General features: G+C 54.0%; 2 protein-coding genes across 2 annotated transcripts in view; both read left to right on the top strand.

The window, feature by feature from the left end:
* Window positions 1-1297: 1297 nt before the first annotated feature.
* On the top strand, window positions 1298-16492 carry NECAP1 (NECAP endocytosis associated 1). The gene is made up of 8 exons (XM_055142996.1): window positions 1298-1456; window positions 8437-8537; window positions 9005-9109; window positions 9592-9673; window positions 10486-10594; window positions 10938-11121; window positions 13797-13899; window positions 14755-16492. The coding sequence occupies exons 1-8, from the start codon at window positions 1362-1364 to the stop codon at window positions 14801-14803; spliced, it is 828 nt and encodes a 275-aa protein (XP_054998971.1). The 5' UTR covers window positions 1298-1361; the 3' UTR covers window positions 14804-16492.
* A 4874-nt stretch (window positions 16493-21366) lies between these two features.
* The window catches only part of LOC129405897 (basic proline-rich protein-like), a gene marked incomplete at its 3' end in the record, with an annotated part of 105119 nt that continues 100050 nt past the window's right edge, over window positions 21367-26435 (top strand). Inside the window, exon 1 of the mRNA XM_055143606.1 lies at window positions 21367-22303. Coding sequence (XP_054999581.1) covers window positions 21367-22303 — 937 coding nt within the window. The remainder of the gene's footprint in view (window positions 22304-26435) is intronic.

Here is a 26435-nt window from a genome sequence, read left to right as displayed (position 1 = left end):
GTTGGAGGGGGTTGGTCCAGCCCCCTTGGGGTCCATTGCTGGGGCCAGCTGAGGGTCTTATCAGGTTTTACTTCCTATTTTCTGCAAGATTGGCCTTTGCTTGCTTGTTTGTTTGCTTTTGGGTCACACACGGCATTGCACAGGGGTTACTCCTGGCTCGTGCACTCAGGAATTACTCCTGGCGGTGCTTGGGGAACCCTATGGGATGCTGGGAATCGAACCCAGGTCGGCTGCATGCAAGGCAAATGCCCTACCCGCTGTGCTATCACTCCAGCCCCAAGGTTGGCCTTTGCAACTTCAGAGCTATTATTACTTCCCAGAAAATTGACTGCCATGGCCTGGGGAAGGGGGGTGTCTTCCCTATCTGCCTGCCTGCCTACATACATGGAGTAATGTGCAGCTCCCTGGAACAATCCTCCTGGCCCTTGTCTCCACTGTCCTTGGGTATCAGTCTCATCATCATTGTCAACGATTTGCTCGAGTGGGCACCAGTAACGTCTCCATTATGAGACTTGTTACTGTTTTTGGCATATCAGATACAACACAGGTAGCTTGCCAGGCTCTCCGAGAGGGGTGGAGGAATTGAACCCAGATCGGCCGTATGCAAGGCAAATGCCCTACCCACTGTGCTATCACTCCAGCCCATCAGTCTCATATTATGATATTTTATATTCTCAGTGGGGAATTCTGGAAGGGCATGTGCCTTTCCCGAAGTTACATTTCAGTAAGGGACTTGGGCTGGGGCGATAGTACAGCAGGTGGGACGTTTGCCTTGCACGGCTGACCTGGGTTCAACTCCCCAGCATCCCATATGGTTCCCCCAGCACTGCCAGGAGTAACTCCTGAGTGCAGAGCCAGGAGCAACCCTTGAGCATCACCGGGTGTGAGCCAAAAAGCAAAAAAAAAAAAAAAAAAAAGTAAGGGACTCTTGGCTTAAAAAATTAAAAAATCGCCAGGTTTCAAGACGGTGAAAATTAGAAAATCAAGACGATTTTTTAATTTAAAATTAGAAAATTAGAAAAAATTAGAAAATCAAGACGATTTTTAAAATTAAAAAATCACCAGGTTTCAAGACGGTCTTCATCTTCCCTGATGAACATGGCGCTTTCACTCTCCCCTCCTTCCCAGGATGGAGATTTCCAGAACTGTGAGTCACCACCTGCGGCACCAGCTCTGCCAGGACTCAAGATGGGGAGCGGCCGAGCGTCCCTTTGCCAGGTCTCAACATGGCTTCCCCGCCCCCAGGTTCTTCTCCGGAAGCCCGGGGGGCGGGTCTCGCGGGAGGGGCGGGTCTCGCGGGAGGGGCGGAAGCGGAAGTGGTGTCTCCGCCCCCGCGCCCGCCCCCGGAGCGCTCGGCCAAGATGGCGTCGGAGCTGGAGTACGAGTCGGTGCTGTGCGTGAAGCCGGACGTGAGCGTCTACCGGATCCCCCCGCGGGCCTCCAACCGCGGCTACAGGTACCCCCGCCCCGCCGGGCCGTCCCCCGCCTCGCCTCGCGGGGCTCGTCGCCTCGGCCGCGCCGCCCGCCCCGGGCTTGGCCGTGCACCTGTCTCCGCCCGCTCCTCCCGCACTCGGCGCGGCCGCGGCGCGGATCCGGGGGCCCCGAGCCACGCACCGCCGCGCAGACGTGTTGTCAGCCCGCGCCCTCCTCCTCGGGACCCTCCCCGGGGCCGCCCCCGGGCGCCCGCTCCCCCGCAGCCCGTCCCCTGGCCTCCCGCCTGCCCCTTCTGCGTCCTTCAGTGGGTCACCCTCCCGCGCCTCCCGCCGCCCCCCGCCCCGGCCCCCCTCCCCCCGCACACCCCACCTGGGGGATGAGCTCATTTCCCTTGCGCGTGCTGCTTCTAGCCCGCGGGGAGCGCCTCCAGCACCCCCTCCCCCGCCCCATCCCCCCGCGGTGCTCCCCGGCCAAGGTTCGGTTCGGTTCGGTTCTGATGGCTGCATCCAGGCGCCCCCCCCCTCCCTCCCGGGGGTGGCCCATTCTGGTCCCATCCCGGTCCCTTTCGGGCTCGAGGCTCCCCTCCGGTGCTGTCCACCCTCCCGCCTGCCCCTCGGATCCCTCCCGGGTTCACGCAGCGTCTCCGCCGCTGTCGGGCTCGCCCGGTACTGCAGTGAGGGTGAGGGTCGTGGGATGCAGGAGGGATGCTCCCGGGTCCGAGTCCTCTGCTACCCAGATGGACGCTGTGAGCTCCCCGGGTTGCCTGTCAAAAAAAGGAATAAAAGGGAAAAAAGGAAAAAAAAAAAAGGAGCGTGAACCCTGGCAATGTAGTAGTTGTATGGTTTGGGACGAATCTTCATTTTTCTGTTCAAACAGGAAGGAAAGACGTTAAGGACAACAAAATCGATGCTGGTTGCGGCTCTCTCTGGGAGAGAGAGAGAGAGAGTGTGTGTGTTTGTGTGTGTGTGTGTGTGTGTGTGTGTGTGTGAGAAATCCTAACAAATATGAAAGCATTTCAGGCACAGGAATAAGATAGAAAGAGTGTGTGTGTGTGTGTGTGTATGTGTGTGATCCTAACAAATATGAAAGCATTTCAGGCACAGGAATAAGATATTGTCTATAGTTCTAGGACAACACAGTATCTTGGTCTGTAGCTCTAAGGTATTGCTCTTACTGTTCGTTTTCTAAACTTGATTGATTTTATTGTTGGGGCAGCAGCTGTCTGTGCAGTGCCAGGGCCGAACCCCAGGACATTGCAGGTCCTGGACCTTTTACCTTTTGAGCCACCTTCGGGGGCCGTAGGATACACTGCTCACGGCTCTCCCTCCCCCAGATCACCTTTGCGATTTTCCTCTGGGCATTTATCATGGCCAAGGCGGAACAGCTCTCCTCCCCCTGGAGCGCTTAGTGGCATTATATAAATTCGTGCCCATGCTTGCTTGCCGGCCGGTGGGTCATGCTCCGGGGACTGTGCTTTTGGAAAAGAGAAAGTTCTCATCCTCAGACTTCCGTCCAGATTGGCCACCCCAGGACCCAGCATGCTTTTAAGCGGTTGCAGGGGCTGTGCGTGACTCACCTGAGCCATCACCTTGCCCCGCGCCCTGCCCTCTACCCTTTGACCCGACCACAGTGCGCTCAGCTCTGTATTGCATCTGTCTGGGTCCCTGCTTCTCTTGGCTGGCAGCAGTCTGAAGTCCCTTTAATTGGAGACACTTTATATTCCCAGGGTCTAGCACAGTGTTCCCCACAGCAAGCTGTCTGTGACTGTTGACTGAGGGAAAAGTCAGGAGGGGACAGTAAATCCCGTAATCTTGCATAGGCTGCACCACTGAAATAAACTAGAATAGCTCTAGGTTTCCAACTGGAGTTTAGGCTCCCTCGAGGATCTGATCCTTCTTTTTCTCCTCTGAGTTTGGAAAAGACGAGACTTTCACCCACCTACAGTCTCTGCTTTCACCCTCTGCCCCCTCGTTTATCCACAGACTTTATCTGCATGTCATGATCCACACTGAGCCATCAAAGTAGTTTCTTTTTTTTGCTTTTTGGGTCAAACCTGGCGATGCTCAGGGGTTACTCCTGACTCTGTACTCAGGAATCACTCCTGGCCATGTACAGGGGACCCTATGGGATGCTGGGAATCGAACCCGGGTCGGCCGAGTGCAAGGCAAACGCCCTCCCCGCCGTGCTATTGCTCCAGCCCCAGTAGTTTCTTTCTTTCTTTTTTTGTTTTTTCCTTTGGGCTACGCCTGATGGTGCTCAGGGTTACTCCTGGTCTCTGCTTAGGGGTCACTCCCGGCAGTGCTTGGGAACCATATGGAATGCCCGGGATCGAGCCAGGTGAGCTGCATGCGAGGCACGCACCCTGCCCGCTGTACTCTCTCTCCAGCCCCCAACGTAGCTTCTTAATTTTCCACCTCATCTCATTATCTTAAGATTTTCACGCTCATTGTTGGCATAAGTTCTGCTCTGCCACGACACTGCATCGTCCGCCTCTCTCGGTATTGTGAGTGAAGAGTCAGAGCTGAGTCAGAAATTTGATTCTCTCTTGTGGCTTTTTGGTTTGTCTTTGGGACACACCTGGCTGTGCTCAGGGTTTACTCCTGGCGGGGCTCAGGGGACCGGGAAATTGAACCCGTGTTGGCCGTGTGCTGTACTGTACTCCGTATTCAGCACCCTTCAATCTCACTCGCTGGTTTCCTTTGCCAAGTCTTCCTCTTTTGTTTGTCTTTGGGTCATACCTGTTGGTGCTCAGGGCCTGCTCCCGGCTCTCTATATTCAGGAATCACTCCTGGTGACCTCAGGGGACCAGTTGGGGTGCTAGGGATCAGACCTGAGCTGGCAGTGTGCAAGGCACGTGCCCTACCCAGTATATTATTGCTTTGGCCCCAACTCATATTTGATGGCATAGTTATGGGGAACATCGGTGCTGGGGTTGGAATCCAGGGTCTCACTCATGCGATCATGTGCCACGCCCTGGGTCTTAACTCTGAACTCTAGTTTCCTTGTCTGTAGAAATGGAGAGAATACCCCTGACCTTTTAAGACCCTCTCAATTTCTGTAAGAATGAACACAGTCCATGGCATGGGGTAGAGTTATTAAAGTACGAGCAGGCAGGGTGTTTGCCTTATACGACACTGACCCGGGTTCGATCCCTAGCACTCCATATGGTTCCCCCGAGTCCTGGCCAGGAGTAATCTCTGAGCTCAGAGCCAGGAGTAAGCCCTGGGTGTGGCCTGAATTCCACCCCCTCAAAAAAAACCCAAACCAACCTCCAAACGGTGGTGTGTAATAAGATAGTTGATAAGTGTTACTTTCCTGTTGTTTACCAGAATCCGTTTTACATGATGACTATATTGTTTGCTCTAGGCTACTATTACAGGTAAAGGGAAGACTTTTTTTTTTTTTGCTTTTTGGGTCACATCCGGTAATGCATAGGGGTTACTCCTGGCTCTGCACTCAGGAATTACTCCTGGCGGTGCTCAGGGGACCATATGGGATGCTGGGGATCGAACCCGGGTCAGCCGCATGCAAAGCAAACTCCCTACCCACTGTACTATCGCTCCAGCCCCTTCCCCCTTTTTTTTTAAGCAGGAAAACTTCTTTCTTTGGATAACTAATAAGATCAGAAGTTGTAATGACTGATTCACCTAGTGCTGCGGTTCCTGCCACCTCCCTTTTCAGGGACACACTTACTCGGCGTGCCCGGGGAGTCCACCTTCTTTAGGGGGACAGGCAGAGCAGCCCGCGTCTCACCCGAGGCCGCTATCCGCCTTCCACGGCCCCCAAACCAGGCCGCGTCACCTGCTTTGGGAAACACTGGCGTAGTGTGACGGCTGCCTGGCACGCTGACACTGGCCAGATTCATGCAAGGAAAGTCGGGGCCGATGGGCAGTTGGCAGTGTTAGAAAATGGTGCCCCAGCCTCTGGAGCATTGACTTCCTCATCACGCTCTCCGGCCCTGGCTCGATCAATAGCGTGTCTTATGTCAGAAAAACGCTGAGGCTCGGAGTTAGGCATCCTGGCTGGCTGTGCTGCTCTCCTCTCCCGCATTCGGGACGCGAGGGAAGGCGCGAGGCCTTTCGTGCCCATCCCATGTGGCGGCTGGAAGGATTTCTGACTGAGGTCAGTGAAAGTGTGTGAGGCCGGTTGGGTGGGTTGTCAGAAGTTGAGGGACCCCCTTGAGGTGCCCCGGCTTGGGAGGAACTGAGGCCGAGGGCTGAGGGAACCTGCCAGGGGCCCAGACACTCGCTGAGACGTTGTTGGACCCAAGATGAAGAAGACGGGGGCCTGCAGTCGGCTGCACCTCCTCATGTTCAGTAACTGCAGAGACTCTTTTTTTTTTGCTTTGCTTTTTGGGTCACACCCGGCGATGCTCAGGGGTTACTCCTGGCTCTGCACTCAGGAATGACTCCTGGCGGTGCTGGAGGACCATATGCCGGGATCGAACCCGGGTCGGCTGCGTGCAAGGCAAATGCCCTACCCGCTGGAGTGATAGTGCCGTGGGAAGGGCGTTTGCCTCGCATGCGGCTGACCCAAGTTCCACCCCTGGCATCCCATATGGTCCCTGAGTGCTGCCCGGACTGATTCCTGAGTGCAGAGCCAGGGGTAAGCCCTGAGCTGATGTCACCAGAAAATCACCAGGAAGTGGTGATGGGAAGTTGGCAGTGCTAGAAGATGGTGCTCCACCTATAAAACTTTTATTTATTCATCACACTCATGCCACTGCCACACCCATCCCCCCAAAAAAAAGAGCTCAATAGAAAAACTGAGTAGATAGAGAACTCTTGAGGACTCTGTTCTGGGTCTGGTCCCGGTGTGGACATCCTTGAGGACTGGCCGGGAGGAAGAGCGGGCTGGTCTGTGGCAGCTCAGGCTTCACCTTCTCACCTTTGTGTCTGGCTGCTTCAACTCCTTCCTGTTCTGGTCACCTCACTTTGGCCTTTCTGAATGGCCCTTACAGTTTCCGGGCCCCTAAGCCGTGCCTCCGAGTGATACTTCGCTCTCCTTTCCTTGTTCTTTTCTTGGCAGATGAGTTTGCCAAGTGCGGCTTCCGTAACGTTGGTCACACTTCAGTAATGACGTGGCGCTGGAGAGAGAGAGAGGACACCGGGCTGGCGCGCATGCTTGGCGTGTGGGAGATCCGGGGGCTGTCCTGGTCCCCTGTGCATGGCTGGGAGTGACCCCTGAGCACCAGACCGGGAGTAGCCCCTGAGCACTGCTGGATGTGGCCCCCAAAGCAAGACTAATGATTTAGAGATCGCACAGACTTATTTATAGCATGGAATATAAATCAGTGTCTTCTGATGATTTTAAGTTTCTTCCCCAGGGGCTCTGGGGCTGCATTCAGCAGTGCTCCGGGCTGTTTCTGGCTGTGACTCCTGGCTGTGTTCCGTGGACCCATGGGTGGTGTTAGGGTAATCAGACTGTCCGTGGAACGCAAAGCAAACGCCTTGACCCTGTCCTGTCTCTCGGCCCGTTTCCTGGCATGTTTGTGGCAAGACGTCTGTGGCTTACAAGTCTTTCCCGGACTCCCGACTCCCGTGGCCAGCTGCCTTTCATCTCTCTCTCTCTCTCTCTCTCTCTCTCTTTGCTTTTTGGGTCACACCCAGCAATGCACAGGGGTTCCTCCTGGCTCTGCACTCATGAGATTACTCCTGGCGGTGCTCAGGGGACCATATGGGATGCTGGGGATTGGACCCGGGTTGGCCACTTGCAAGGCAAATGCTCTACCCGCTGGACTATCGCTCCGGCCCCAACTTTTCTTTTTGTCTTTGACTCCCCTCCGTTTGCTCGGAGAGCCTGACCCTGCTGCTTGCGACCCCCACCCTGATTCTCCTGCTGATCCCTTACTGATTCCCCGCCAAGGGCGCCCGTCCCTGCATCTCCACACAAGTAAAAAGAGAGACAGCACAGGGCTTAGGGTGCTTGCCTCGCGCCCTGCTGACCCCACTTGGAAACTTTGGCACATATATGACCCTGCCCTCAGGGCACCCCCAGGGTGGCCCCAGCGCTGCTAGGTGTGGCCCGAACACCTCCCCGCTTACTGCAGTGAGATAAGCTGGAGAGCGTGTTGCACTTCCCATCAAAGCCTCTCGCCTAGCTTCTCTCATACTCCCCAGTAAGAGTCGGATTTCTTCCCGGCCGGTGTGATCTGACCGTCTCTGACATCTCTGACTTTATTCCGGCCACAGTCGCGGCCCTGCTTGGGCGCAGACATTCCAGTGGGTCCCCGCCGCGCTGCCTTGGCGCTGCCCGTGCTCCCTCGCCTCCAGCTCGCCCGCAGCCCAGCTCTCACTTCTCATTTCCCCCCCGTCTGAGGGAGCCGGCCCCGACCCCGTCCTCCCCCGCCGCAGCCCCCTTGCTCCTGCGGCCCTGCACCCCGCCTTTCCCAGGCTCCCCTTTCTCCTGCCGAGACACTAATACTTACTCCAGGTCTTTGTGGCTTCAAGAACTAGTGTTTCTTCTGTTCTTCCCGTGCCTCTTCTTCCCACGCTGTGCCTTCCGAGAGTGCCCGCATAGAGCAGGGGCCTTGGTGGACGGTTACATCCCAGGCGCCTGGGACTCCGCCCGTGACCCAGTCTGCAGTCTGGAAGCCCAGGGGACCGAGGCAGGGCTTGGGAGAGGCGGCTGCTCCCCAGTGTGTCTGATTCAGTGCACCCTGTTGTGACCTGGTCAGCAGGATGCTGCTGTGCAGAATTAGCAGCGGGGTGGGAGCGGAGTCACGGTTGAGAGACTTCACACATGGCTGAGGGATGGAGCAGACGTTAAGAGTAGTGTGAAAAGTCTCCGAGTTTTGTATGTGTTTTGTTGGATGCTCACTTGACTGCGAAAGCCGTCACGTAGCCACAGTGCCTGTTTGCTACCCACCACGTCATAGGTCAGAGGACGGATACCTGGAGGGGGTCCTGGATTCTTGTTGATGACTTAATCGGGAAGAAACATATAAGCAGGCCAGGGAGCTCGGCCTTTCGGAGCCCTGAGGCCGCCCGTCTCCTCTCCCAGGGCGTCTGACTGGAAACTAGACCAGCCTGATTGGACCGGCCGCCTCCGCATCACCTCGAAAGGCAAGATCGCGTACATCAAGCTGGAGGATAAGATTTCAGGTACTCTGGACTGGGACCCCCACCCGCTGGCCCAGGGCACCTGGGTAAACACCTGTGGGCGTGGGCTGGAGTGGAGGTACTTACTCAGGGGCTGTTCCTCGCTCCATGCTCAGGAGGGACACAGTGAGGGGGCGACCCTCCGTGGTGTTTGGGATGCCGACCAGTTTCTGGCTGCAAGGAAAGCACTTAACCCTGTAATGTCACTCAGGCCTTGTAAACGGGAGTTTTCGACTTTTGCTTTCTCTGCTTAAAGATCTCTCTCTTCTCTCTCTCTCTCTTCTTCTCTCTCCTCTCTCTCTCTCCTTTTCTCTCTCTATCTCCTCTTCTCTCTCTCTTCTTTCTCTCTCATTCTCTCTCTCTCTCCTTCACTCCTCTCTCTCTCTAATTCTCTCTCACTCTCCTCTCTCCTCCCACCTCCCTCCCCCCTCCCTGTGCCCTCTCCCCCTCCCCCCGCCCCCATCCCTCAGGGGAGCTTTTTGCTCAGGCGCCTGTCGAACAGTACCCAGGGATTGCTGTGGAGACGGTGACGGACTCCAGCCGCTACTTTGTGATCCGGATCCAGGATGGCACTGGTGAGGGGGCCGGGACGTGAGGGAAGATGTGTCCCTGTCGCCGCCGTCTCAGCTGTGGGCACATTTTCCTCCCCCACCCCCCATGCTCCCAGCTCACGTCCTTGCTCACGGAGGATTAGCGTTATCCCGACACTATCCCGACACAAAACTCCAGCCAGGTAGTCATTAGTCAGCCACTGTCCACTCAGGGCCCCCGTGTCTCACCCACCCGGGGCGCAGACTCCTCCTGCGAGGAGACAGACAGCGAAGGTGGGGGTCTGCCGGGGGCTGGTGGGCCCCGTGGCAGCTGCTCCGCCCTCAGCGCACCCCGAGGTCACACCCGACCGAGCCCAGACAGCCTGGGGCCCGGCCCGGCCCACGCGGAGCGTGAGGCCCCCGGCTGCGAGGAGACGCTTGGCGCCTGGTGCCCCCAGACTTGATCTGGGTGGGGTCCCCTCCTGGGGCTGCGCGTTTGAGGGCTCCTCTGTCTCCCTCCCTGGCAGGGCGCAGCGCCTTCATTGGCATCGGCTTCACAGACCGCGGTGACGCCTTCGACTTCAACGTGTCCTTGCAGGATCATTTCAAGTGAGTGTGCCTGTCTCGGCCGCCGCGCTCAGGGCTCCGGGCGCCGCCACGGCTCGGCTGGGCAGCGTGTGTGCCGCCTGGGGGACCTGGGCTCCTTGATCTCTGTCCCGCCCTTGCCTGGAGCCCGCAGCTGCTCCAGTTCCCGCCAAGCCAGGTGCAGCTTTGGTGGGTGCCACCGGGGACTCTGCCGGCCCCCAGGGGTCTGAGGGCAGCAGGTGCCGTTGCAGGGTCGTCTGCGGCCGTGGGAGCCCGGCGCCAGCCTGTGTGCCTTTTGCCGCCTGTGTTTGACACTCACTGTCAGGACACAGTGAGTGTCCTCCCCCCGGGCAGGCCTCCCGGCCTCTCTGAGACTGTCACAGCCCCGTGGCGCGGGCAGGCTGCTGGCACGGAGGGATGGCGGGCGTGGTGGCGAGGGGCAGTGCTCGGGAGATGCGGGCCTGGTTTGCCGGGGCCCCGGGCTCTGCGCCCGCCCTGGGCTTCCTTCCCCCCTCCCTGGGTCTTGTCTCTGCTCTCGGGGCTCTGTCCGTCCATCACTCCCAAACGTTTGCTCAGGGGGCTGGAGTGATACGATAGCACAGCGGGGAGGGCGTTTGCCTTGCACGCGGCCGACCCGGGTTAGATTCCCAGCATCCCATATAGTCCCCCGAGCACCGCCAGGAGTAATTCCTGAGTGCATGAGCCAGGAGGAACCCCTGTGCATCGTCGGGTGTGACCCCAAACCAAAAACAAACAAACAAACAAAAAACCAAATGTTTGCTCAGACCCCGCCGCCAGGGCTCCGAGGCTCAGAGACCTTGCTCTCTCCCCCTCAGGTGGGTAAAGCAGGAATCCGAGATCTCCAAGGAATCCCAGGACATGGACAGCCGCCCCAAGCTGGATCTGGGCTTCAAGGAAGGGCAGACCATCAAGCTGAGCATCGGGGTGAGTGTGGCCTGTTTCTCTCTTAGTTCTTTCCATGTCTCCACAAAGGCAAGTTGGGAGAAACTGAGGCGACATTTCATGGCTCTGGAGACTTCCCCCCCCCGCCAACGACCTGGTGGAAAAAAGAACAGGGTGTCAGGAGTCACTCCTGGTGGGGGCTGTCTCTCACACACAGGAACCTGGGGCATCATGGCCGTGGGGGCCCCAGCTGGCAGCGCTCAGGGGTCCCTCCCGGCGGCGTGCGGGGCCATGTGCAGTGCGGGGGTCTCTTTGGACCTTTGTGTTTCTGTAAATCGTGACATATAGGCTTTCCCCTCACTTTCGTTCCCTCTTCTCTTTCTAGAACATCACAACCAAGAAAGGAGGTGCCTCGAAGCCCAAGAGCGCAGGCACCGGGGGCCTGAGCTTACTGCCACCCCCACCCGGAGGCAAAGTCATGATCCCCCCGCCGACCACTTCCGTCCCCATCAGCAACCACGTCACTCCACCTCCCATTCCGAAATCCAACCATGGAGGGAACGACGCGGGTAGGTGTCTGGGTTTCTCCCTCGGAGGGCAGCACCTCTCGGCCAGCAGGGTCCAGGCTTCAGGGTCCTTGTGGCCTCCAGCCCGGCGGCTGAGAGCGGAGGGGTGCGGGCGGGCAGAGTGCGGGCCGGGGGTCGGAAGGCTGCTTGCTCCCCCGCACGTCACCTTCGCTGTCCTAGAGCTGAGAGCCGCCCGTCCAAGGCTCAGCCAGCGTCTGGATGTGCAGGGGAGCGTTTCCGAAGTTCCTTTGAGTCTCAGTACCCTGGTCTGCAGGTGGGCATGTCACACCTCAGCCTCGGGAAGGTCACACACATGAACCCGGAGCATCAGGGCCGTTACTGCTGGGGCCACTCCTGGCGGTGCTCAGGGGTCACTCTTGGCATGTGGGGGACCATGTACAGTGCTGGGATCACTGTGCACCAGATGAGCACCTGGGCCTTTTTTTTTTTTAAATTTATTTAAATAATGTAGGAGTACTGCTGTTTGTTCAGTCATTGTTTAAGCCGATTGAATTGGGCATGAACGCCACGTTACTTTTCTTTTTTTCAATTGAATCATCGTGAGATACAGTTGCAAAGCTTTTGTGATTGAGTTTCAGTCATTCAATGATTGAACACCCATCCCTCCACCAGTGCACAATTCCACCACCAACGTCCAAGGTCCCCAGTGTCCCCCCCTTTATGTGTCCCCCCATCCCAGTCCTCACCCTGCCTCTATGGCAGACAGTTTCCCCAATACTCTCTCTCTCTCTCTCAGAGAGGTACGGGGCCCGGAGGGATCTGAGCGCCTGGACCTTTGTGTCCTCTCTTCGTTCTCTCAGTTCTTTCCATATCTTCACAAAGGGTGGAACTGAGGCGACATTTATGCTTCTGAAGACTTGTTCCCCCCCAATGACCTGGCTGAAAAAAGGAAGGAGGTAGTCAGGAATTACTCCTGGCGGTGCTCAGTGGACGATATGGGTTGCCAGGGATCTAACCTACCTGCCATACTATCGCTCCAGCCCTGGCCCCAGGAATTTTGGGCATTATGTTTTTGCTCAGAATTTCCCACCACTGTTCAAGTCTACCTGCCAGGGGCAGACACTAGATAATTTATTTTCTGTTGCTCATTTGGAATATTGTGAGATATTGCAGGGCCATGATCGTAAATGTAAGTTTCCAGATTGTAAATGGTTGGGTTCCAGAGACAGCTCTGCATGGCACTAATGCACTTTGGGAGTCAGTTGGGAGTCTCTAGGCCAGGGCTCTTGGTGCGCTAAGATGGTGCCCGGAGGACAATTGTGGGTGTGACAGCCGGTCTGCAGGGCGGGCGGGGACCCGGGGAGGGACATCCTGGCTCCTCTTCTGCCATGCGGCCTGGAGATTCAGTCCTGGAACCCGCATACCTGGGCCTTGCTTGTGGAAGCTCTTGGTCACCGGGATTCCATCTGGAGCAGGCGGGGAGACTGCACCTGGTCCACCTGGGGTGCCCTGGTGAAATTGGCCCGGTACGGGGCCCGGAGGGATCTGAGCGCCTGGACCTTTGTGTCCTCTCTTCGTTCTCTCAGTTCTTTCCATATCTTCACAAAGGGTGGAACTGAGGCGACATTTATGCTTCTGAAGACTTGTTCCCCCCCAATGACCTGGCTGAAAAAAGGAAGGAGGTAGTCAGGAATTACTCCTGGCGGTGCTCAGTGGACGATATGGGTTGCCAGGGATCTAACCTACCTGCCATACTATCGCTCCAGCCCTGGCCCCAGGAATTTTTGAGGTTAAAAATGGTAAAAGGTGCTGGGGATAACGTCTAGGGTTTATTTTCTATTCTAAAAAAATTAAAGTGAGCTGGAGAGACAGTCCATCGGATAGGGCACATCCTTTGTATGCAGCCAGCTGGGGTTCGATCCCTGGCACCCCACATGGTCCCCCAAGCACCGCTAGGAGTGATTCCTGAGTGCAGAGCCAGGAGTCAGCCCTGAGCAATGCCAGGTCTTGGCCGCCCACTCTCCCCTCCCCTCTCCCCCACCCCTGGTCCCCCTCACCCCAAAGAATTAAACCTTTAATTTTGAGTTAGTAGATTCAAGTGCAGTTGTTAAACAAAAAATAACCCGAAGAAATGTCTGGTGCCCTTGATCCCGTTTTAGTCAGTGGTGAATGTTGCAAAAATATGGTTGAGTTCCACAACCAGGAAATTGGCATTGAAACCATTTACTGGCCTTGGATTTCCCACAGTTTCTGTTTCTGTGTGTGTCTGTGTCTGCGTTCAGTTCTCTCTGGCTCTGTGTGTCTCCATGGGTCCAGCACCAGGGCAAGGGCCCGCAGCAGCCCTGCCGTTACGGTGTGCCTGCGTTTTCTCTCCTGACCACCCTCCCCTTTCCCGGTGCCACCCCGGCAGTCGCCAGACGCATCTCTGTCCCTGTAAAAGTGTCACTTCTGGAATAAGTTGGCGGTGTCGAGTCGGTAGCCTTTGGGCATCATCCCGTTCCCACTCCTCCCCGCGGTTCCCATATGGCGTCAAACAGCGTTTCGTGCTCGAGCAGGCCCCATGGAAGGGCGCTGGGCTCGTTTGCTGCTCGGGGCTCCTGGGAATCTGCCGGGAGCACTTGGGCATGGGGTTTCTGTGTGAGCAGGTGGCTTCTCTGTGAGGCTCCTTGTGACTTCTCATCCTGGCTCCCCGCTTTGTGTCTCCGCTCTTCCCTCAGACATTCTGTTAGATTTGGATTCCCCCGCTCCCGTCACCACGCCAGCGCCAGCGCCAGTCTCTGCCAGCAACGACTTGTGGGGGGACTTCAGCACTGCATCCAGGTACGCGCCGCCACATAGCTGCCCTCAGCCAGGGCCTTTGCAGGGGATGGAGCCCCTCCCTTGCTTCCCAGACGCCGGGTCGTGACCTGCCGGATGTGGGAGGGCCATGAGAAAATTGTTTTTAAGAGAATGATCAGTCTATATAATTGGCATATTCTCCGAACCTTAGGTGAAAGGGGTTGGATGGGAAAGTTGGTTTAAGAAGCCCCCGTGCAGGGGCCAGAGCGATAGCACAGTGGGTAGGGTGTTTGCCTTGCACGCAGACAACCGGGTTCAATCCCCAGCATCCCATATGGTCCCCTGAGCACCGCCAGGAGTAATTCCTGAGTGCAGAGCCAGGAGTTCAGCAGCAGAAATTCTGAGGCAGGACCTGTTTTTTTGCTGGTGCTGGGGTGAAGCTCGGGACCTCCTCACACACAGGACATGCCCTTCTCAGCCCGAGCCCGGGCCCCAGCGCAACCGCAGCTTTCTGTGGGCAGTGCGTGATTAACTGCAGAATTTCACCTCTAGCTGGGCCATGGCACCGACAAAACTAGTCACTGAGGGGCTGGAGCGATAGCACAATGGGGAGGGCGTTTGCCTTGCACGCGGCCGACCTGGGTTCAATTCCCAGCATCCCATATGGTCCCCTGAGCACCGCCAGGAGTAATTCCTGAGTGCAGAGCCAGGAGTAACCCCTGTGCGTTACCGGGTGTGACCCAAAAAGCAAAAAAAAAAAAAAATAAATAAATAAAAAAGAACTAGTCATCACAGCGGGCTCTGCGTGGGGCCGACCCTTCCGGTCCTGGCCGGGCCCTGCAGGCACCTGACGCGCCTGACGGTGTGTCCTGGGCGCTCTCCCCTCCCGCCTTGCAGCTCGGTTCCAAACCAGGCCCCTCAGCCGTCCAACTGGGTCCAGTTCTGAACAGCGTTGCGGGACGTCGTTGCGGATGGACTGGAAGAAGACCTTGAGGGCCCCGATCCGTGAGGGAAGTCAGGCCCCCGCCCTCCCCAGCACCCGCCCTCCGGACAGCCTCTCGCCGCTTCTCCACCAGCCCAGCGCGCTCACGTCCTGTGTTCTTCCCTTGCCGTGCAGCCAAGAAAAAACAAACCGATCGCGTGTCCTGTTCTGACCAAGGCAGGGAAGGGCGGGCCCTCCACGGTGAGGGGGGCGGGCTGCGGGGCTCCAGGGCCCCCGCAAGTGCGTGGTGGGGGGGTGGGGCGGCCACCGGGCCTCTGTCGCAGACGTTCCTCCCTCCCTCGTTCAGACCCTCCGACTCGTTTCAGAATCCAGCCCCCACCCGAGCGCGCCCCCCAGGGTCGCTCTCAGCAGTCGCAGTGGGGGCGCACGGACGCCTCGAGCCTTCCTTTCCCCCGACCGTGAGGGACTCTGAGCGCGGACGTGGGTGGGGCCTGGGTGTTAAAGCAGGGCGCGCCCCCTCCCCAGGCTGCCGGCCTCTGGCCTCTGCTCTGCTTCTGTCTCTCCCCGTGCCGGAGGGTCGTGCAGGCGGCCCCCTGCGCCGTGGGCGTTTCTGAGGCGCGGCTGAGGGGGTCCCCGCCGTGCTCCCGAGCCCGCGCTCTAGAGAGATGTTTACTTCCTTGCCCTCCGCGTGCGTGCAGCTCAGCGGGGCGCGCTGCTTGCCCCATTCTTGGCCCCCCACCCCCAACTGCGGGGTTTCGAGGCTTCGCCACCCGGCCGAGAGGTTGAGGGGACTGAAGGCTGGTCTGTGCCCAAGCGGCCTCTTCGCCCGAGCCTGGGAGTTTCCCCCTCGTGGGGCTCCTTCACCGGGCTGCCAGCCCCTGGCCAGGCGTTTCTGACGCTGGCGGGAAGTGGCCCCGCCTCAGGGTGGCCCAGGCACGTGTCCCCCGACGTGAATCGCCCTCCCCGTGCTTCCCCTACCCCTCCATCCCCATTCCTGTCAGATGCTGTGAAGCCTGTGAAGCGTTTCCTCCCTCAGCTGATTGTTCCCTCCCTCAGCTGAGCTTCCCTCCCCTCAGCTGATGTTCCCTCCCTCAGCTGGTTGTTCCCTCCCTCAGCTGATCTTTCCCTCAGCTGGTTGTTCCCTCCCTCAGCTGGTTGTTCCCTCCCTCAGCTGATCTTTCCCTCAGCTGATCGTTCCCTCCCTCAGCTGATCGTTCCCTCCCTCAGCTGAGCGTCCCCTCCCTCAGGCGAGCAGGCGCCAGTTGTTCTGAGGACCAGACAGAGGGACCCCGTGTGGGTGCGGACGCCCGCATGCCCCGGGAGGCCCCTCATTTCTGAGTCTGTTCCCTCTCCTGGAGTCCTTCTCTCGACACTTGTCACTTGGGGTCCATTTATTTTCATTGCCTCCCCTTCCCGGCGGCCCCGCGCGCTCTCCCTGGAGCGCCCGGGCAGGGCTTCGCAGAATGCCAGGCGCAAACACTAAGGGCGCAGTCCACAGACTGGCTCGTGACCGACGACGGGGAACCTATTTTTCTCAATCTTCCTCCGCTGTTGTGTTCTTTGTATTCTCGAGATGATAATATATTATGTATTTGAATTGCCGAAGAGCTGAAAATGAAGTTTAAGATATATGTATATAAAGAGTATGCTGTAATGGTGCAATAATGGTATTAAAAAATAAGGGAAAAGGTGTCTGCGGTCTGGTTTTTCTATTTAATCTTGTTTTAATTTGGGGGCGGGGCCGGGGGAGGCCTGGGAGATGGTCCATGGGGCCTGCGCCCGACTTGGGTCCAGTTCCCGGCATCGAGTGTCCCCTGAGCCTCGCTGGGTGCAGCATTGGAACCCCCAGAAACACCAGGTTTGCCCTGGTGTCCCTAAGGCTGCAGGACCCCCCTACCCCCCATTGCACTGCCCACTGTTTGGCCAAGAATTAACCGGTGGGGTCACCGACATCCTGGGCAACCTACCCCTAACCCCCCTAAGTAATTGTAAGGAGGCTTCTCAAGCAGGGCTGAGGGGCCCGGGCCTCTCCTGGTGCTACAGGGGGTCACCAGACCATCCCCGCAGTGCTGGGGGCTCCCCGGAGTCCTGCAGGGTGTGAGGAGGTCCACAGGAGCCAGACTGGGCTTGGGGCCCCAACATGTCAGGTGTGTGTTTTGCCCTCTGTGTCAGATCCCCGGGCCTTCACTCTCTAGGATCCAGTAGAAGTGGACCAGTAGGTAGTCAAGGATAATTTGAAAATTCCTGAATTTTTAAGAAACAGGCCTTGAAGAAGTTGAGACTGTGTGATCGTGGTTCTGAGCCCACCTGCATACCTTACTGATTCCGTTGATATTAAAAAAAAAAAGTCTTTAGGGGGAATATTTTATTAAAGTTTTGGAGCCATGCTCAGAGGGATCAGGGATTGAACCAAGGTTGCACCTTCTGAACTCTGCCTTTGACCCCCGTTTATTTCAATTATTTGTTGGTACAGTTAACAGTGCCTGGTGTGTTTGTCTTGGATGTGCTGATCTGGTTCTTTCCCTGGTGCCAATATTACGGTCCCCTGAACCTGCCGGGAGTGATCCCTGAACATAGAGCAGAGCCAGGAGTAAGCTCTGAGCACTGCTGGGTGTGGTTTAGAAACAAAAAACTTCCAATAACATTGGTTTGTCCTTTCTCCCTGGCCTCAGTGAGCTTAGATTTATTAGGTTACATCCATCACAGTGCTCCCGAGGCACTCCCATTCCTGTATGTTTATCTTTAACCTCTCTGTGCTCTGCTTTCCCAACTGGTCAATCACCTTTATCCCCAGATCAGACTGTTGATTTGTGTTTGTAAGTGAAATACTGCTTTTCTCCTTCCCTTATATTTTGTGTAGTTTACTTCAGTGCAATGTCCTTTTTGTATAGACACAGAAAGACAGTTAATGCTATGCTTTTGTAATTTGGGAGTTAATTGACTTCGAACGATATTCACTTTGGGCATCTATTTTCTCGACTTAAGCCTCAGTTGTCCTTAGTTCCTAGCACCCCCAAAGCGTGGTCCTGACGAGGGACTGGATGGACCCAAGGCAAGCTGTGAGCAACCCTGGCATTGAAATGGGCCAGGCCAAAGTGCCATAATACTTAACTATAAGTTTAGAGCATGGTCATGGACAAATTCTGTCATGATCCAAAGAGTAACAACTGAATTAAGACCCTGTTAGGAAAGAGTAATCTGGCCTGAGCACTGTAGTCTGAGATCTATATCGAGATGTCCCCAGGAGAGCCACCCTATAAGCTTAATGTATCTCTTACTGTGTCCATGGATTGAAGCGATATCACAGTGGGTGGAGACGTTACTGGTGCCTGCTTGAGCAAATCGATGAACAACGGGATGACAGTGCTACAGTTAATTTCATTGGCATCAAATTACTTTCATCTCTCACGACCACGGACTCCAAACAACATAGGAAGACGTGCTCATCACTTGTGCCGAGGGGAATGCCAGTCAGAGGAACACTGATGTACACCATCTCACACCCAGTGAGGGCTGCACGTAACAAAAAGTCCGGGAGCAGGCCTGCATTGGGGTGTGATGAGAAAGGGACCTTTAGCCACTGCGGGTGGGAATGTCATTTGGTTCAGCCTCTAAGAAAGCAATATGGAGATTTCTCAAAAAACAGAAATAAAACTCCCATGTGACACAGTGATAGCACTTACTGGCATCTACCCTCAAAGTACAAAATAATTTGAAAGGGATGTAAGCAAGGAATTCAAAATGAAACACACACACACACACACACAGCACACCAATGTTCATTGAAGTCAATGAGTGAATGAATGAATAAATGATAAAGAAGTGTGTGGAACGAGGGATGGGGTAGGGGGATAAAAAAGCTGTGGTATGTCTACACAGTGGAATACTATACAGCTCTAAGAAAGAACAAAGCCATACAATTTGCCACAACACAGATGAGTGGAGTCAGAAAGACAGGAACAGCTACGGAGTGCTTTCTCTCTTATGTGGGTCTTAGAGGCACACAGTGAGGGCTTGACAAAGGGCCAAGGGGAACACAATCAGAAAACTGGTCCACACCACGTGAATTTGGGGGTGAGGGGGTTGGGATTGAAGTGGAGGAACACTGGGGCCTTGAGGAAGAGAGGTGGGTACAGTGGTGATGGATGTGATGGAATTATGTGTACATAATTATCCATAGTTTTGTAACTATATCACAGAACCTCAAATCAATTAATAAAAAAGGATTCAGGGGCCAGAGTGTTAGTACAACAGGGACGGCATTTGCCTTGCATGCGGCCGACCTGGGTTTGATCCCCAGCATCTCATAGGGTCCTCCAAGAACCACCAGGGGTAATTCCTGAGTGCAGAGCCAGGAGTAACCCCTGAGCATCGCAGGGTGTGACCCATAAAGGAAAAAAAAAAAGATTAAGACGTTTGAAAGATCATGCAACTCCCCCAATTGGACATAATGAAATTAAGATCCCGCTAAAGGGGCCAGAACGATAGCACAGCAGGTAGGGCATTTGCCTTGCATGCAGCCGGCCGACCCGGGTTCGATCTCCGGCATCCCATATGGTCCCTTGAGCATCTCTAGGAGTAATTCCTGAGTGCAGAGCCAGGAGTAACCCCTGAGCATCACCGGGTGTGACCCCAAAAAGCCAAAATAAATTTTTTTTTAAGAAGTTGTTAAAAAAGACCCTGCTATAGGTTTTTGTTTTTTGTTTTTAACCTTTTTTTTTTTTTTTTTATACATGTGCACAGCCTCTCCCTGCACCTAGAGACGGACACTAGGTCAGAGAAGAAATGTCTTTGGAACCCTTTCTGGGACCGCTGCATCTGGCTGCATGTCAGCCTGCAGCCACCCGGGGGCGCCCTCCTCCTAGCGATTGTCCCGCCGCTAAGCAGGATCGTTGTTCCCGCTTCCCGGGGAAGAACAGGCTGAAGAACAGACAGGTGAAAACTGTTCCCGGGTTTTACACCCGTACCTGAACCTGATGCAAAGTTCGTGGAAACGTAGGAAAGCAGTTACTTGGAATAGGCATAAAATGAATGAAATAACACTTTCTTCAGACTTGTCTAGGGGAGCTCAGGCCCCCACCCCCACCCCCCGAGGGTGTCCAGCGGTGAGTATTTTACCTTCTAAAATTGTAAAATTGTGTTTAAAAATTTTTTTTTTGCAATGCAGTGGTTTGAAACCAGGTCTCCTAAATGCTAGGCATCCAGCTGTTCCCCGCAGCCAACGCCCCGCCCCCTTTCACCCACATTCCAGAGCCAGATTTTAATTGTTGGGTTTTTGTTTTTTTTTCTTTTTTGGTCACACCTGGCGATTTACAGGCGTTACTCTTGGCTCTGCACTCAGGAATCACTCCTGGCAGTGCTCAGGGGACCCTATGGGATGCTGGGAATCAAACTCAGGTCGGCAGCATGCAAGGCAAACGCCCTCCCTGCTGTGCTATCGCTCCAGCCCCAGGTTTTAATTCTTATATTTAAATGATAAATAAAGTGCTGGAGCGATAGCACAGCGGGTAGGGCGTTTGCCTTGCACACCGCCGACCTGGGTTTGATTCCTCTGCCCCTCTTGGAGAGCCAGGCAAGCTACCAAGAGTATGGAGCCCACTCGGCAGAGCCTGGGAAGCTCCCCATGGCGTATTTGATATGCCAGAAACAGTAACAAGTCTCACCATGGAGACATGACTGGAGCCCGCTCGAGCAAATCGATGAACAAGGGGACGACAGTGCTACAGTGCTTCTTCAGTAGGAGGATAATAGTAGTTAATTTATAGTTATTTCTAGAGTTAATTTATAGAGTTATTGTGACAATACAGTGAACTAAAACTGACCTGCGCTTTGAAGGCAGGACAAGAACAGTCAAGACAAGCTGTGCTGACTAGGGTGTGGAGAGCAGGGAACCCTTGGGTGCTCTTGGCGGGATTGTGCACTGGCGCAGCTGCTGTGGAATGGAGAATGGATATGGCTCCAAAATTGGAAAAGAGAAATAGCACTGAAGGTAGAACTGGGGCCGGAGCTGTAGTACAACAGCGGGGAGAGCATTTACCTTGCATTTGGCTGACCTGGGTTTGGTCCCCAGCATCCCATAGAGTCCCCTGAGCACCGCCAGGAGTGATCGCTGAGTGCAGGGCCAGGGGGAACCCCTGAGCATTGCCAGGTGTAACCCAAAAAGCCAAAAAAAAAAAAAAAGAAAAGAAAAGAAAAGAAAGTTGAACTGCTTTAGAACCCAGTGGTTCCACTTCTGGATTTTTGTCTGACGGCAACAAATGCTGGCTTGGCAGGATCTCTGCTCCAGAGCCTCGCCATGTACCGTGTGACATCTTCATAACCCTATCAGAGAATCTGAGTGTCCACTGGTGGGTGGATAAAGACATTGTGGTGGGACTGGAGAGGCAATAGATGGATTAAGGTCTTCGCTTTGCATGTGGTGGATCCTTGTTTGACCCCTACCGCTTCATATGGTGCCTTAAGCACCACCGGGGGTCCTGAGCACAGAGCCAGGAATAGCACCTGAGCACCAAAACACCTCTCCCTTAAATCACCCTTCCAAAAGTGTGCTTTATAGGAACAGACAGATGTCCCCTTCTCCTCCTCCTCCTCCTCCTCTTCCTTCTCCTCCTCCACCTCCTCCTCCTCTTCCTTCTCCACCTCCTCCTCCCCTTCCTTCTCCTCCTCCACCTCCTCCTCTTCCTCCTCCACATCCTCCTCCTCCTCTTCCTTCTCCTCCTCCACCTCCTCCTCTTCCTCCTCCACCTCCTCCTCCTCTTCCTTCTCCTCCTCCACCTCCTCCTCTTCCTCCTCCACCTCCTCCTCTTCTTCCTCCTCCTCCTCCACCTCCTCCTCCTCCACCTCCTCCTCTTCCTCCTCCACCTCCTCCTCCTCTTCCTTCTCCTCCTCCACCTCCTTCTCTTCTTCCTCCACCTCCTCCTCCTCTTCCTTCTGCTCCTCCACCTCCTTCTCTTCTTCCTCCACCTCCTCCTCCTCTTCCTTCTCCTCCTCCACCTCCTCCTCCTCTTCCTCCTCCTCCTCCACCTCCTCCTCCTCCTCCTCCTCTTCCTCCTCCTCCTCCACCTCCTCCTCTTCCTCCTCCACCTCCTCCTCCTCTTCCTCCTCCTCCTCCACCTCCTCCTCTTCCTCCTCCACCTCCTCCTCCTCTTCCTTTTCCTCCTCCACCTCCACCTCCTCCTCTTCCTCCTCCACCTCCTCCTCCTCTTCCTTCTCCTCCTCCACCTCCTTCTCTTCTTCCTCCACCTCCTCCTCCTCTTCCTTCTCCTCCTCCACCTCCTCCTCTTCTTCCTCCTCCTCCACCTCCTCTTCTTCCTCCTCCTCCACGTCCTCCTCCTCTTCCTCCTCCTCCACCTCCTCCTTCTTTTCCTCCTCCACCTCCTCCTCTTCCTCCTTCACCTCCTCTTCTTCCTCCTCCTCCTCCACCTCTTCTTCCTCCTCTTCCTCCTCCTCCTCCACCTCCTCCTCCACCTCCTCCTCCACCTCCTCCTCTTCTTCCTCCTCCTCCTTCTTCATTGAATCACCATGAGATACACAGTTACAAAGTTGTTCATATAGTTGGGTTACAGTCATACAGTATTCCAACACCCATCCCTTCACCTGTGTACATTCCCCACCACCAATGTCCCGTTTGCCTCCTGTCACCTTCCCCACATGCCTACCCCCACCCATGGCCCCAGCCTGCCTCTATGGTAGGCACCCCTCTCTCTCTCTCTCTCTCTCTCTCTCTCTCTCTCTCTCTCTCTCCTTCTGGGCATCATGGTTTGCAATATAGGCACTGAGGGGTTACCATGTGTATCCCTTTATCTCCTTTCAGCCCTCAGTAGTCCAGAGTGGTCATTTCCAACTGTCATTGTCTTACTGGTCGCTCACTGGTCTCTTCTCTGTCAGTCCTGCTTCTTATCTTTTGCTGGTTGTAATCTGCAACAGTCGTGGACAGTCATCTCATTGTGGTCTTGATTTGCATTTCCCTGAACGGGGGTACGGGTCAGGTATGGGTCAAGCAAGGGCCAAGTTCCCACACTTGGCCCTGTGTATGTCTTACCTTTTTTTTCTGGGGCTGGGGCATACCTGGGGATGCTTGGGTATCACTCCTGGAGGTGTTTGGTGTCCTTGAGTGGCTGGTGCAGGGACATGAGGCTCCTCCGTGCAAAATGTTTGTGCTCTTTCTCACCGGGAGCTGACTCAGTTTCACAGGGAGCATCTCAAGATCTGTTGTCATTCATGCTGTCTGTTCCCCTCTATGTTTCATTATATTTCATCTGTAAGTGAGAATTGGCATTTAATTTGTCCTTCTTCTCACTGCTCAGCATGACCCCCCAAGCAGCAGCGAACTGCAAGATTTTGTCTTTTTTATAGCTGAGTAGTATCCCACTGTTATATTTACACAATTTCTTTACCCATTCATCTGTCGCTGGGCACTTGGGCTGTTTCTTGGCTATTGTTAATAATGCTGTGATGAACACAGGTGTGTGCAGACATATTGCAATTCTGTGATTTAGAATGAGAAGTATCTCATTAGCGATACTTAGCAAGTTAGGGGTCTCGGGTTCCAATGATCTCCATAAATCATTTTATTGAAACCAGCTAGTGAATACTTTCCTACATGTTTAATCAAGTTATCTGATAATTAATAAGAATTATATATGAAGCTGATTAGTAAATGAGTTTAAACATGCACTGAAAGCCCTTTCAATAAAGAGGGGATACGAGTTATATCCCTAAATAATAATGGTAAAGGGTAACATTCACAGCATGGTGGCAATTCCTCTCTCTATTTATCTGCCTCCCCACTCCCTTTCTCCATCCCTATCTTTCTCCCTCCCTCTTTCCATCCCTCCCTCCCTCCTTTTCTCCCTCCTCCCTTCCTTCCTTCTTCTCTCCCTCCCTTCCTCCTTCCTTTCCTTTCTCCCTCACTGCTTCCCTTCCTCCTTCCCTTCCTCCCTCCTTCCCTCCCTCCTTCCCTCTCTCCCTCCTTCCCTCCCTCCCTCCCTCCCTCCCTCCCTTCCTTCCTTCCTTCCTTCCTTCCTTCCTTCCTTCCTTCCTTCCTTCCTTCCTTCCTTCCTTCCTTCCTTCCTTCCTTCCTTCCTTCCTGCTTCCTTTCTTCCTTCCGTAGGATAACATTGGTTTGTCCTTTCTCACTAGCCACAGGGAGCTTGAGTTTGTTGGATTACTCCATTCACAATGCTCACAAGGCACTGCCATTCCTCTGTATTTATCTCTAACTTCTCTGTGCTCTCTTCCCCAACCTGTTAATAACCTATTTATTTCCCCTAAGCAGTATCTGTGACTTGTAAAACCAACTTCTTCAGAAATCTCTGATCTTTTATTTGTAAGTGAAAAATTACTTTTTCTTCTTCCCTTATGTCATTTTGCATAGTTTACTTCAGAGCAATGTCCCATTTTGTATAGACACCGGAAGACAGTTAATGCTATGCTTTTGTAACTTGGGAATTAATTGACTCCGAATAATATTCACTCCTGGACTTGAATTAAGCCTCAGTTGCCCTTGGTTCTTGAATTAAGCCTCAGTTGCCCTTAGTTCCTAGCACACTAATACAGGGTCCCAACGAGAAACTGGAGCTACCTGTGAGCTACCTTGGCATCGAAATGGGCCAGATGCTATAATACTTAACTATAAGTTAAGAGCACGGTCATAGACAAATTCTGTCATGATCCAAAGAATAATAACTGGATTAGGACCCTGCTAGGGTTAGGAAAGACTAATCTGGTCTGAGCACTGTAGTCTGGGATCTATAGTGAGATGTCCCCAGGTGAGTTATCCTATAAGCTTAATCTCTCTCTTACTGTGTCCACACAAAATAACTAACATTGTAAAGAAGTAGAATTAAGATGAATGTTAAAATGGTTGTTGGACTAAGGAAAGGAGAAACACAGCCCTAGATCTGTGAGTGGATCTCCTCGAGCTTCTCTCAGAGGGAAGGGCTTTCATATGGTGATTGTGCTACCTCACCTGGTGTAGGTGCCAGTCCGAATCCTTGGAGGTTGGGCCCTAGACCAAGGTTGTGCGGGAGGAGGAGAATCGCAGAGAGAGTAGCATGGGGGACAGGAGGAGACGGGAATGAGGGGCAGTGTGAGACTGGAATGGGGAGCTTAATGAGACTGAAACAGGCGTGTGAGGAGGATGGAATAAACAGCAACTGATCACCTACTGGTCTGGTGGCCCTGTTCCCTGCTTCCTGCGTGGGTTGGCGGTGGCTGCAGGCCTGGGTAGGGAAGTGCCTCATGGTCACCGAACGCATGTAGTGGACGAGAGAGACCACTGCCTCATGCACCCAGGAATTACTTCCTGTCAATGCTTGGGGGACCACATGGGATTCCGGGGATCAAACCGGGTCAGTTGTGTGCAAGGCAAATGCCCTACCCCTGTACTATTGCTAGGACCCCCAGGAGTATTTCCTGAGTGCAGAGCCAGGAGTAACCCTTGAGCATTGCTGGGTATGACCCAAAAACCAAAATAAAAAAATTTTGGAATTGATGCACAAAGTTTCTGCCCACCCTGACATTGAACTACCCAGCCCTGTCTAACCTCAGGTCCAATATTTCTCCCCGCCTCACCCTTGTTCCTATTATTTGCTGTGGTTCTGGCATATATTTTTACTTCCTTTAGCACCACCGATATGTTTGGGACCTTCCAATTATGTCCCCATGTTACTTGCCTGCATTCACCTCTCTGTCTCCCTGCTCCCCCTAACCTGGAACCCTCAGGTCTATGTTCCATTCTCCAACGTTTATTATTGGTGGGTATCTTCCATAGCCTTTATTTGTTTCTTTGTGTACCACAGATGAGTGAGATCATCTGTATTTGTTGGAGATTATAATTTACATGTAAGTGTATATAATTCAAGATACAAATATATAGAAGGGCTGTAAGTACATTATTGAGGTATCTACAATACCGGGGTCGTGCATCATTACTTTGAGAGAATTGTAATTCTTTTTAGGTGTAATCAACGTATTACATTCCATATGTTTCAGATGCAAAATATAATAATTTGGTTCCTGCATGCATCATCATACATAGTTCACATCATTTTTCTTGTTAAAAAGATCTGAGAATTACACTACCAACAATTATGAATTATTCATTATTTAATATAACTTTAATAATTTATGATCTTGAAACCAGTACAATTTTGAGAAAAACCCTGCTAGTCTGTGAAAAAGGTATTGCCACTTAATACCTGGTGCACTTGGATCATGTAGTGGTACTACTTTTTTTTTTTTTGCTTTTTTGGGTCACACCTGGCAATGCACAGGGGTTACTCCTGGCTCTGCACTCAGGAATTACTCCTGGCGGTGCTCAGGGGACCCTATGGGATGCTGGGAATCGAACCTGGGTCTGCCTTGTGCAAGGCAAATGCCCTACCCGCTGTGCTATCGCACCAGCCTCCTGTAGTGGTACTGTTATAAATATTGAGAGATAAATAATACTATTTTGAGGGCGAAACCCCACAGTGCTCAATTTGGTGCTCAGGGGACGGGACTGTGTGGTGCCGGGGATCATTACCAGGTCTTCTGCATTTCAAGCACGCGTTCTGCATTTCAAGCTGAGAGCGTTCTCAGCTTATTGAGTTATCTCTCCAACCCAATATAGAAATAACCTTGAAAAAAAAAA

Source organism: Sorex araneus, chromosome 6 (genome assembly GCF_027595985.1).
Source record: "Sorex araneus isolate mSorAra2 chromosome 6, mSorAra2.pri, whole genome shotgun sequence".
NCBI classification, from domain to species: domain Eukaryota; kingdom Metazoa; phylum Chordata; class Mammalia; order Eulipotyphla; family Soricidae; genus Sorex; species Sorex araneus.
The sequence above is the reverse complement of the archived record's forward strand: the minus strand, read 5'-3'. Positions and strand labels throughout refer to the sequence as shown.

Bases quoted from the DNA above. Each gene is read 5' to 3' on its own strand.
- NECAP1 (XM_055142996.1), top strand. From the start codon at position 1,362: ATGGCGTCGGAGCTGGAGTACGAGTCGGTGCTGTGCGTGAAGCCGGAC. The intron at 8,538-9,004 runs GTACTCTGGACT...CCCATCCCTCAG, and splicing joins GCTGGAGGATAAGATTTCAG to GGGAGCTTTTTGCTCAGGCG. The intron at 11,122-13,796 runs GTAGGTGTCTGG...CTCTTCCCTCAG, and splicing joins CCATGGAGGGAACGACGCGG to ACATTCTGTTAGATTTGGAT.